This window comes from Leucoraja erinacea, chromosome 4 (assembly GCF_028641065.1).
Source record: "Leucoraja erinacea ecotype New England chromosome 4, Leri_hhj_1, whole genome shotgun sequence".
Taxonomy (NCBI): Eukaryota; Metazoa; Chordata; class Chondrichthyes; order Rajiformes; family Rajidae; genus Leucoraja; species Leucoraja erinaceus.
Window position 1 is genome coordinate 85,905,231 of NC_073380.1, and position 13,393 is coordinate 85,918,623.

General features: G+C 37.2%; 1 protein-coding gene across 1 annotated transcript in view; it reads right to left on the minus strand.

Moving 5' to 3' along the window:
- Nucleotides 1–5,837: 5,837 nt before the first annotated feature.
- Nucleotides 5,838–13,393, minus strand: part of LOC129696648 (ATPase family AAA domain-containing protein 2-like) — a 51,943-nt gene continuing 44,387 nt past the window's right edge. The window contains 9 exon segments of the mRNA XM_055634736.1: nucleotides 5,838–6,124; nucleotides 7,335–7,463; nucleotides 7,995–8,131; nucleotides 9,396–9,795; nucleotides 9,797–9,822; nucleotides 10,171–10,317; nucleotides 10,537–10,659; nucleotides 11,644–11,803; nucleotides 12,593–12,789. Of these exon segments, the coding sequence (XP_055490711.1) occupies nucleotides 6,086–6,124; nucleotides 7,335–7,463; nucleotides 7,995–8,131; nucleotides 9,396–9,795; nucleotides 9,797–9,822; nucleotides 10,171–10,317; nucleotides 10,537–10,659; nucleotides 11,644–11,803; nucleotides 12,593–12,789 (1,358 nt within the window). The 3' untranslated portion in view covers nucleotides 5,838–6,085.

Genomic DNA, 13,393 nt, shown 5'->3' on the forward strand with positions numbered 1-13,393 from the left:
TATCCCATCAATCCAAATCCTGTAATGAAACTGACCTAATTGGAGATTCCATTGCCCAATAATCTGCAAGTGTCAACATATTTTTCACAGAGCAGTGCAAATTTCAATTAAAACATTTTTTAAAAGTTGTTTTCTTCAGTAAAAAAAAAAAATCAAAAGGAAATCAAATATGCCTTTGAAACAAAGCAGATTGATTTATTTTCAATTAAAAAAAATGAATATCATGGTCACACTCAAACCATCCAATTGTTTACCACAATTAGGCTGTGGGCCAAGCATCAAAAATGTGTCTAGAAATCAGTTTTCGTGACCCAAGTCACCAAACTACATGACATTTTCCACAGATTTAGATGAAATATAATTGAGAAGGATGTCATAACTCGTCATTGCCGAAAGTTGCACATTAATTAATTAAACCAATTAGAAAATGAGATCGGAAAAGCAAGCGCCATCGAGTGGTCAATGCCCATATTACACGATGAGCAGCCTATTTCCGTGTTGCAGTCCATTTAAACTATATCTCATTATACCTATATATTCCAGATAGTAGTATAGGTATAATATATTATTAATACGGAGGAATATATATATATATATATTATTATACACATATATATTCCAGATAGATATATTCCTCCTTTTTCCTGGAAACGGCCGCTACGGACAGCACTATGTACACCCCCCCCCGCCCGCGGAGAAGATCCGCGGCTCCACGTTCGCGAATCGGCCGCTTTTTAATTGAGACTGCAGTTTCACTATGTTAAATATGTTTCACTATGCACAACAAGCTGGCATTAGTGAAAATGTTTACCTTGTTATTGATACATATAGTTTAGGCCCTCAACTTCATGAGTGAATGAATGGAGTAAGTTAGTGAGTGAGTGAAGGAATGTACAGCAAATCTAATTTTTTCAAATTATAAAGGATGCAATTAAATTAATTAAAGTCCATACAGATTAATTTTCATAAATTTAGACTTTAGATCTTACCTTACCTACAGTTTGAGTTGATTCACAAAGTAGCAATGTTACAAAATTTTGAGATTTAAAAAATCAAGTCTGTAATTTATCCCATCAGATAAAGCATAAAATGAAGTTTAATTTGACACCTAATTCACTTTCATATCTCAAGTATTTTAAAAGTTATGGCCATTTTCATACACGAAAATAAGCATCTTGTTCCCTATTGATTTTCTATGGACATAACAAAAAAAGCTGTGATCGTGTGAAGTCAAAAGCCCATAACCTTCTTAAAAATTAAGAGAACTGAATGACATTTTCAGTTATCGTAGATTGAACCATTCTGAAACAAATATAAAATAATCTTACTTGGATGACCTGAAATGAAAGCATATAATTAGTTAGTTACCCAAGTGTAGCTAATTTCAAACTACAATTACTAGATCTAAACATCTATCCATTTCTTAATAAATGATTAACATTTTTAAATAGCCTAAGTGTCCAAATAATATTCATAAATAATTCAGAATAAAACATGATTTTTAAATCTCATTTACATTAATTTATAGGCCAAATGGAAGGAATTTAGTGTTCAATTGCTGTAAATTAAAGTCCATTTTAAATCAGCTTTCTAGTGGGATCCTGTAAACGCGCTGGTTTAGAACGTTCACATTGCGCTAGATTTGTGCCCTCAAATGCCCAGAAAAATACTGCGGGATATAATGGGCCCAAAATGAGCTACTCGCAATAAACTTTGTATAAAGGGATCTTAAGAAGCCCTTTTTAATGTAAAAATAAACAGCTTACCTTCTGTTGTCTGCTGTATGCGACCCTGACGGCTGCCGGTGGTCGCGGGTTTAGAGATTGATTTTTAAACTACTATAACTATTATACAAGGCCTTTAAAACTAATAATAGCTTTTGCGACGGGTCTTCCAGCGATTTTTCGTTAATAATTAACTAGGCTGAACATCTTCGATTGGAACAGCCTAGAGAAAATCGCGTTTTAAACCCGCCCCCCCTCTAAATGGCGCCAAAATCGCGCACACGGGCTGGGACAGATTTTCAGCAACGCTTCAGGTAGGCTTTGCAACATACCTACACAAAGCATCTCAGCAGGGACTTTGCTTTCAAGACTTTCTTCCACTTCTATCCACTTAGCAGCACATTTTTCATGCTTCTTACTGCTTTTCGCACTAAATTCAATTACCCTGCTGCAAGTTTCCACGACAAAGAACCTTCATCGGAATCTCCAGTAAAACAGGCAACAGTGAAGCCCTCTCAGCTATGTGTGCTAGCCTGAAACAAAGTAGGTATGTTACAAAACGTACCTGAATCGTGGCTGAGCATCTGCCCCTCCCCTTGTGTGTGATTTTAGAGCTGTTTGGAGGGGGCGGGTTTAAAACCCGATTTTTACTAGGCTGTTCCAATCGCAGATGTTCAGCCTAGTAAATCATTAACGGAGAATCGCTGCAAGACCCGGTCCCAAAAGCTATTATTAGTTTTATAGGCCTCGAAGAGTAGATATAATAAATTTAAAAGCTCTCGTTCAATTCGCAAGCTCTGGCAGCCCCAGGGTTTTATAAAGCAAACAATTAAAGGTATGTACCTTATTTTTACATTAAATGGGGCATGTATATTACCCTATAATTATAATTTTCTATAGCGAGTAGCTCATTTTGGGCTTTTTATATCCCCCAGTATTTTTCTCGGCATTTGAGGGCACTAATCCAGCGCGCTGTCAACATTCTAAACCTGCGCGTTCCACATGAACCCACTAGAAAACCGATTTAAATGGGCATTTATTTACAGCAACTGAACACTAAATTCCTTCCATTTGGCCTATAAATTAATGTAAATTAGATACAAAAATCATGTTATATTGTGAATTATTTGTGAATAATCTTTGGACACTTAGGCTATTTAAAAATGTTAATCTTTCCTTAAGAAATGTGCTTTTGATTATCTAAGATCACAGCTTTTTTGTAATGTCCATTGAAAATCAATAGGGAACAAGATGCTAATTTCCGAGTATGAAAATGGTCATAACTTTTTTAATACTTGAGATATGAAAGTGAATTTGGTGTCAAATTAAACTTATTGTTATGCTTTATCTGATGGGATAAATTGCAGACTTGATTTTTTAAATCTCAAAATTTTGTAACATTGCTAAACAAAGCGCGTGATTGGCCAACTGGCAGGCAACTCAATGTTAAACGTGCTTTGATTGGACTAAAAATACCCGAAATGTTTCATTTATTTCTCTAATTTAATAAAAAAATGTGCAAGTCTTGTTCATGACGAGCTTCAGGGGTGATTTATATATATTTTTTTACACAATATGTGAACGTTTCATGTAGTTCTGTGACTTGGGTCACAAAACACTGGAATAAAGCTCCTCGGCCCACAGCCTAAATCTAACAAAGCTATTGGATACTTATTTCTACAGAAATCTGAAACAAAATATTCAGTATTGTTATATAACTCCACAGGTCATGCATACTACAGAGGAAGTAAAACAAACTAAAGGACCAAGCTCTTGCCTCCTCACGTGGACTTAAAAGAGACTGAAACATTATTTATGTACAATTCCGAAAGGTTCATTTATTGTTTTTGAATATATAGTTTGGCTCCAAGTGTTTGTTGATGTTGTTAGGGGGCGCCGTCCTGTGTGGTATGGCTGCCCAGCCTGCAGCTGTCCGTTTTTCTTTTTAGTGAGTTTTAGTGTTTTGTTTTTGGATCTCTAGTCTTTTTTATGTGGGGGGGGTGGGGAAGGGGAAAGCTACTTTTCAGGGTCCCTACCTGGTCGGAGAGGCAGCTTTTCTCCGGGCTGCACTTTCGACCCGTATTCGTGGTCTACCAGCGGGCCTGGAGTGGTGTTTCCTTAGGGGACCGACCAGCATCTCAGCTTCGGTGGTGGCTGCACAGCACTGGAGCGCTATCACGGGGCGGGCGATGCCTTGCCTGGGTCGCAGCACTGGAGCTCCGGTGAGCTGAAGACCACCGATGAAACATCGCGGAGCTGCGGGATCTCTCGCTGAGATCCAGTGGTGGAGCTCCATCCGGCGCGGCCTTGTTGGCTTCGGAAGCCGCGGTCTCCAGTAAGGGAAGCGACCGTTCCAGGGTTCCCATGCTGCTGAGAGGATTCTCCCGACGCTGGAGCACCATCACCCGCCGAGAACGGCCTGGAACATCGGGCCTCCGTAAAGGCAACTGTGGAGGCCTCAATAGGCCCAACTATGGGTGGACATGGGATGAGGACTGGACATTGTGCCTTCCCTCATAATGGGAAACATTGTGGGGGGATGTTTTTATGTTTACATTTCTTTATGACTGTTATGTCTGTATTCTTTCTTTACGTGCTGCATTGGCAAGAAGCATTTCACTACACCTAGGTGTGTGTGACCAATAAAATAACCTTTGAACCTTTATAATCTACTTACCTGTACAACGTTCTTGCTGTTCAAAATGTTGTTCATTTGTTTTTGGTTCACCCCCCCCCCCATCTCGTTTTATTTTGTGTTGTTGGTATGATCTGCATTCATTTACAAGGTATCTTTGTTATTGACCAGTAAATGCACAAATTCTGTGCCAAAATTATTTTCCCAACGTGAATATCACTTTCAAAAGACAAATTACCTGGAAATCCTAAACCAAATGACCATAATTATGTAAACCTGGATGAGATTCCAAATGACTTTTTTTTTTTTTAAAGTTAAACCGGAAAAGAACGATGGCATATAATCTTCACTAGAGATGAGAAATCCTAGATGGTTGGTGCCATAATTTAAAACAAAAGGATCTAGGCATGAACTTTGAGTACCAGTGTAATGGACAGAGGCAATAAACATACGTCAAGTTAGCTCCTGTAAGCAAGTTAACATTGTAACTAGTAAATATACATGTAAGCACATGGAGCAACGTGTAAAATAACAGAATAAATGAGGCATCTGGAATTTGTGAGCAGTTCTGATCATCTCTCGAAAGGATGCGATTGCCCCGGAGAGAATGCTGAGGAGATGCATAAGGAAGTTGCCTGGAATTGTAGCTATCAGTTATGAGACTGGATCAGTCTCTTTCCTTGGAGTGGAGGCTGAAGAAACCCAATAGGTATTGGGTGAGGGAAGGAGGGAGGTTGTTCTCCACTGTACGTTGCTGTATACTTGTGCTGCTGCAAATATGCATCGGTTCCAAACATACTTTCCTAGTCAGTCAAATTTATCATGCTCATCCAATAACTTGACATCCCTCTACTGCCCTCTGACTTAAGCACCTGCACTCACATCCTCTGTGATAATGCTTCCTATTAGTCCGATTTCTCTTGCGTTGACTCCAATTTCTTCCCTAAATCAAGCTAAACAAGCAGAGGTAAGTTCACAATTTGTAAATTTTTTTTTAAAGTTCTAATATTGTTAGGTAGAGTACGATTTAAATACTTTCTACTGATCCCTTTTTTTTTTAAAATAAAGTCTTCTAGATGTAGTTAATGTTCTTCTGGTCCCCAACCTCCGCATATTTACAAATACTTATGGGTGAAAGTTTCCTACCCATGTCATTATTTCCATCTCCAATGTATAACAAGGACCAATACAAAAGTAGCATGGATGGATAGGATAGTGAGAAACATGTCTCCAGGACATCCAGAAGTCATGGGTTTAAGGTGAGCTGTTAAGAGTTAAAAGGGAAACAGACAAAGATTTTTTTCACCCAGAGGATGGTTGAAATCCTGGCACATTTCAGAAAGGCCGTTCACCAAGTACTGAAAATGTGATAAGTAATAGATACTTAACGGTCAGCATGGAAATTGTGAATCAAAGGGGCTAACTGTGCTTTAGGCATCTACAGCTCTAATATTGCAGCATTAATAGGAGGAACCACATTCTTTAATCAAAATTTATTTTACTCAAATTACAAAATATAGCAATTATAAACATAGCAAAAGCTTCAGTTCAACATAACACTTCATTTTTGCTGGAATATATTTACATTCAAGATATAACTTGCTTTGGTAAATAAATGTGAATAGCTTTAAATTGTTATAACCATTAACATTATATTAAAAAAACTGGAACCTGTCCAAAACAGGGACTAGAAACTCTATTCAAAATACATTCATATTCAGAGTGATCAAGACTGACTTATCTTCCTCACTTCATTTTCCATTTCCTACAGGAGAGAAGAAAAATAAAACAATCAGGCGATGATATTCACTTCCATTCATTCCAAAATGTAACTTCCAAATATTAACCAAGAACAAAATGGTCAGAATCAACATTTTCACATGAGCATAAAGTTAAATATCTGAAGGTGTAGTTCCACACGTAGGAACATTAGTCAGTCAATTCTTTCACATGCCTTCAATGCAAGTCTATTCTCAGCCAACTTTCATTCATATATTGGATAAACAAAATGCTGGAGTAACTTAGAGGGATGGGCATCATCTCTGGATAGAAGGAATGGGTGATGTTTTGACTTACTCCAGTATTCTATCTTCAGTGTAAACCAGCATCTGCAGTTCCTGCCAACATACTTCAATCATATCTTTCTTTCACCTACTGTCTAGGTTCTGCAGTGAAAATGACAGCCAAATTCTTCTCTGAACCCAGAAATGTTTTAGGCAATTTAATTTTGCACCAAACACCAGAGATCTAAACCAGTTATATAGAGAGTAAAACAGCATTTAAAAGCCATTTGGACATGTACATGCTTAGGGAAGGTTTAGAGGGATATGGGCTAAATGCAGGTAAATGGGACTCGCTTAGATGGGGCAACTTGTTTGACATGGACAAGTTGGGCCAGAAGTTGTTTCGGTACTCTAGTACTCCAAGGCTATGACTACAGTGAATTTCAGACCCATATATATCTCAAATTTAGGTAATGAAATGAGGGAGCTTTAGCTTTGTGACGGGCTATGAGATGGCCATGGATACAAGAAAAAGGGAAAGGATTTGCAAAGTAATTGTCAAGATATTTTTTTATACTACATTTACAGAAAAACACATTGCCATATTATCACTATCCTTCCGCCTTTCCTCCCCTCTTTCCATACTTCTGCATTTGCTTAAAACATTTTATTTATATTTCTTATTCCAACAAAAATTAAATTTGCTTGCTTTGTGAATGCTGCCGACCCGAGTATTTCCAATCTTTCTCAGAGATACTCTTTCCAATCCAAGTTTATTTCTAAAAACATTTTTGTCACCCACCAGCAATACAAAACATTTACTGATTTGAGTGTGTAATCTGTCAAAAGGAGATGAATTCATCCTACCATACACCCAAATTGTAGTAAAGTAAAGCTATTAAATACTAATTGTCTAGATGCAAATGGTGAGAGTGCATATCTGTTTTGAATTTATAGGACCCAGCAACTTACATTTATTAACACTGTCTTATCAAACTCTTTACGATGGCAATAGATGCATTGACTGAGTACTGCATACAACTTTTCAAGATGAGTTACAGTGAATCCTTCACTTTTCAGAGTAATCCATTTCCAGAGATTCTGCAGGTGAACCAGGTTAAAGAACACATTTAATTTTCAATGATGATTTAGCAATCAAAAAGATCATACTTGAATGGATTCTACAGATATCTTGAGTTAAATATGCAGTTTCCCCACATCTAGTTAAAGTTGTAGAATAATAAATCATAGGGTAAAAATAAAAGATAATGAACAATTGCCATTACAATCAATAGAGGTCATCCTCCATGCAAATGCCTTAGATAACACTAAAATCACGTGACTGTTAGGTGGATTACTTGACATTTCTCCAGGTTTTATTTAAATTTGCTTACTGGAAAATATCTGGTAAAATAAATTCTATTGTTGAACTTCAACTACAAAAATACAGAAAATTCACATTTTTTACATCGAAAACAATAAATAAATGTTCCTGCGAGTTTCAGGCTTTTACTTTTTGAGGGAATATATGGATAATGAAAACTCAAGGTTAATGTTGTTAACAAAATAAACAAATCATTAAAAAAGCTAATTTCAAATGCTGATAGCGATGGTTTGTTCCCCGTAACTTACCATTAGCCTTACATGATCTACTATTACGGGAGTAGTATGATCAGAAAGGACCATCATTGCCTTCTCAACATTAATGTGTTGCTGTTGTTCGACCTGGACTCGCTTGCTCCGTGTCATATGTGAAATAGAGCAATCATCTGGGAGATGAAATACAAACAGAAACTTTAGAATGGTATTCATCTTTCTCCCATCATCTTGATGATCATTATTAATTTAACTTCTAAAAAGCATTTATCACATCATTTACCAACCCCCTCATTCAAAGTTGCATATGTTGCCAAAAATGTGTGGCAAAGACACAAAACACAATAACTATTTCAACCCATTTCACATTGTTAGGAACATGCAATTAGCAGAAATCAGCAATTACATGACAGAAGAAATATTTAGAAGGACAACATAAAACATTAGTCCTAGGTCTAGTTCTATGCATTCATACAACAAAGCAGCACAAGATGATGTCAGAGGCTATGTCCAGCATTCCTTCCTAGCCGAGAGAAGAATGGATAACATGCAAATAAGGGCAAGCACTATTTGTATGGTACAGGAAAGTCTAATTTCAAAATTAACTATCTTGTGAAATAGCCTGGCAGGGCATGACAGCAGGCAGCTTACCACCACTTTCAAGGGCAATTAGAATAGGCAACAATTGATGGCCTTACCATGGGTGCCCACATCCTGTGAATAAAAATAATGCTGATACTTATTCTCAGCACGAGCCTAACAAGCAGTGAATGCTCGACATCTATTTTAGGTGGAATTGAAAAAGGACTAATGCAGAACTTGGACGTTCTTTATGATCAATGCAAGTGCAATGAAATAAAACTCAGATCATTATAAATAACCCAATTACTCTTTCTGACACTTATGAATACAGCACTGAGCAGCTAATTACTTAAATTCTTCAGTTGTTACCAAGGCAAATGCTGCAGTGAATTTTCACACAAACCCAATAGCAATGTGCTAATGCATTTTAATGCATTTCGTTGTCTCTGTACTGTACACTGACAATGACAATTAAATTGAATCTGAATCTAAGCTAACAAACTGTGAGGTAGAAATGGCACGGGCCACCAGAAATCTCCTGCACACTGTTTTTTGAACATTGCCGTATTTTTTATTTATACTAGTACCATGTTCACAAATACAAATTATTTACACACGATTCATGCAGTTTTATTATTTACAAGATTAAAAGTGCTTGCATATTATTGTTTTAGCAAGCCTTTTGATTTCTCAAAACAAACACAAATTAATTTGTGTTAGCAATAAGCAAAAGTACATTCAAATTTCACAAGTCTTCTTTCTCCCAAACCACTGAGGAATGCATAGCTCATCCCAAAAAAGAATGCCAAAATAATTACTCAATTGTAGTACTTCCAAATATAAATATACACAAACCTGGGGAATGATATGGTTTGTCTCCCTTCTTTTCCCTGTGCTCACTTGTTACAAGTTGCTGTTTTTTATGACAATCCCCATTACCCAGTTCATTTTCTTCCCATTTTGTTTCATTGGTACAAAGCTTTTTCTTCTTGCATAAACTTTCACCGGCAGATATAAGTGCGTCAGGCAGCTCATCAGTGATCTCCTCAGTTAATTTTACATGGCTATACCCATTATGGAGACGTTGCTTTTGAGTTTCCAGGAAGACATCTTTGTTGCAGTGCGTCTCATCTAGTCTTGAATCATGGTGATTTTCTGTACCCTCAATTACATCTTCACCGTCAGCGTCCTCAGAAATACTGTTTTGTGTAGATCTCTTGCGTTTATATTTATATATGCCACGATACCACCTACTTACTTCGATATCTCCTTTTTGAATGAGCTACATAAATAAAGTATTTTGTTACTGCATACCAGAATAATAAGCAATACAACTCTACTAATAATCAATAGACATTATGTAGTTATTTATAGATGGATTGTTATTTTAAAATGATCAAGTTACCATAAGGGTTGTATCAAAGTGTTTTGATATTGGAAGAAATGACTGATAAATTGAGACCAAGAGAGTATTTGAAAACAAGGATGAGAAATTAAAATCAAGGGAGCACTTAATCACATCTACCAGTTTAAACTCATACAATTTTAGTGCAAAAATGAGAATATTTCTAGTGTCCATTGATAGAAAAGCATTAAAAAAAATATTTATAAAATTTCAAGCAACACTCACATGAAGTTGAAGGTGTACTTGAAGATACCGGTGAGGATAACGCAATTCTTTGAGAGGAATACTCTGGATCTAACTTTTTATTCTCTGTGGTAAAATTCTTTGGTAGCACGTGATAAAATGTGGGTGCATATTTGGAAGAGTAACAACCTACAACAATAAATCACGTTTAAAGAATTGCACAACATATATTCATAATTCACATTTTCCCCTCTAATGGAGGATTTAGCACATCAAAACATTCAGTTAATGTTGGCAAGTATCTGGAAGTTTCAAACATATCCGTTTCCACTACAGATAATCAGAGAAGATTTTACTGCAGACTATGTTGGATTTCAATTTTAAACTGGTTAAAGAAAAGTATTGTACCTCTGTTTCTTCGGGATTCTTGAGTTTCTTCACAGAGTTTTTCAAATTCTTCATCAAGTTCGGATTTCATAATTGCATAGGCAGTGTCTTTCAAAGAACAGGCTCGGTGTCTGATCATACGATCTTAAAAGACAGTATTACATTATTCATTGTCTAGAAGCATTAGTTAGCTACATTTACATTCCACTTTTGCTACAAGGGAAAAATCATTAGAGTCCCATAAAGGCCTCATTGTTAAAATGACCGTTGGATTAATTTGAATAAATTCATCTACAATGTAATAATGTACTACTTAAAGAGCTCTACACTTAATTTACAACACAGAAGTCCAACAATTAATTGAATGTAACCAGAGTTCAAATACTTGTATCATCCTCGAAATCTCCAAGCCTGATGCTCTCCATATTTTACATAATACATGCAAGGAAGTCAAAATTAACTTAGACTTCCAAGAGAGATTTGATTCAAAATGCGGGAGAGTCAAAATGAAGACATGCAGTGTTATTGTATGCATGTGCTCCCCAGACAGACTGATAAACTGGCTTAAGGTGGCAAATCTAATCCACTTGAATTTTTTTTAGAGGCATGGGGAGATGGGGGCAGAATTTGATTGATTTGAATATGTTCAATATTCTGCCCCCATCTCCCCATGCCTCTAAACAAAATCTATGCCGTGGCCAATTCAAGTGGATTAGATTTGCCACCTTAAGCCAGTTTATCAGTCTGTCTGGGGAGCACATGCATACAATAACACTGCATAAACTAGCCTTCAAGGGAGTCCAGTGGCATAGGGATGGATGGAGTGCTGGAAAGTGACATTGAGGCTAAAATTGGGTTAACCATGGTCTTATTGAATATCACAGCATGCTTGAAGGGCTGACTGGCCAACTCCTGCTTCCATTTTTTATGTCACCTCTAATGATATAGAATTGAACCAATCGCTAAGAGAACAATCAATGTTCTTGCCAGCACAAAAACATAGCAGCTAATGTTCCCAGATCAAGCAGCATCTTTGTAGCTCATGGATAGGTGTCATTTTGGGTCCAGACCCTTCCTCAAACCCTTTGGTAGTATTCAATAAAACAGATTTTCTCATTTGTTCCTTACCAGCAGGATCTCTATCCGGATTATACTCCAGTGCATTATTGCAGATCAACTCTACGTCATGCAGATAGTCTTTTACAGTCATGTATTTATGCAGATCAATGTTTGACATTATGGTCGAGAGATCCATTGGCTGTTTTATAACTGTGCAATAGTCTGAAACCTAATAGAAAAAGTTAATTTTACGAGTTCTATAAAACGCAAAGAAACATTTACAGGCAAAATATCAAACTTTTCCTCAGCAAAGGAGATCTTATCAAATAAGCTAATGCCCAGGATTATACCACCCTTAATAAACAATAATAATCTTCATCTCCGTTGTTACCCAGGAAAGTAAATTCATATCAGTAATTGACTGCTTCCAAAAGCTGGCTCATTGAAGTTGACCAATGTCAGCAGTTGATCCTTAAGACTATGTCCCTCCACAAGGGATCTGTCACATCAGGGGCAAAGGGAGCATTGGTTCAGTTTCTCATTTGATAGTGGAGCACCCCATTGGACTTTGCAGTGGGATAATCACCTTTATCCATCCTGTGTCTGTGGTTGCCATCTGCAAACTCACATTCCTCAGCAGCATTTTTCATTCTCCCTCTACTCTCTCTAATCTCCAAGTTCCTTCAGGAGCGTCTTGTCATCATCCAAATTTCTCTTCCCTTCTGCATTTAAAACCACCCTTTCTATCATCAATCCAAAATTTTCTGGCTTTGAACATCAATACCAGCCCTGGTCCCTAGCCCAATCCCACCCCCCCCCCCCCCCAATGTTTTTTTTTTTTAATGCTTCTGAGCTCTGGGAATGTGCAAGGCACTTGATGAATATGTCTGCTTTACTTAAATTAAACTATAATAGTTCAGCTTGTCATGTGTCCACAAGATCCAATGGCATTTTCTCCACTATAAAATTTGAACATGCACATGGGATGACATGCTACACCAAGGTCAACAACAATTACCTCCTCTACATCGACGGGCTTGGTGAATGCTCTAAAACGTTTGTCGTTTGACAGTCTGTGCGTGACTTCTCGAAGGAAGAGCCTGAGCTCCCGTAAAGTGCCTTCCTCCTCCTCTTCTATCTGCTTCAGCTCCATCTCAGAGAGACGCTGGGGTTCTGGTGGTGGTGCAATTGGAAGGACTTCCAAAGCCTGAAGGACTAAGGTGATTTAAAATTTGATTAACATTCACACCAACGTCACTGCTGGAGGACAGTAGAGCAACTGCAAAACATTTGAAAATGTTATTTTTCAAAAAAAAAACAGATTTTACACGGAAACAAGTTTGGGAATGGGGCAGTAGTTTTCAAATGCATGAATTAGGAGTAGACTCTCTCAAGAAAGCAATGATAGGTAGGATAATTTAAGCAAACTGGTTTTATACCAGTGTTTCCAAGATCCTCTAGTTAAAACAAAAATGATTCCAAAATGGATTGAAAGGCTAGATGCCAATTGGATATTTCATCTAATTGGAATGATGGAACAGTCTTGATCTTGGGGTGGGGGGTGGAAGCAGTGGATAACAAGTCAAGCATTCAGGTCTGAGATGAACAATCTCTTTACACATGAAGGTTGGAAATATTCTGAATTCTCTACCTCAGAGACTTGTGGATGTTCAGTTACTGAAAATATTCAAGATAGTGATCAGTAAATTAGTGAAAGTTTAGGGAATATGTCAAAGTGGGAAAGCAAATAAGTCACAAGATCAACTGTGCAGACTTAAGGTCATAGTCCTCACTCTTTCTGTAAAAGTATAATACTGCA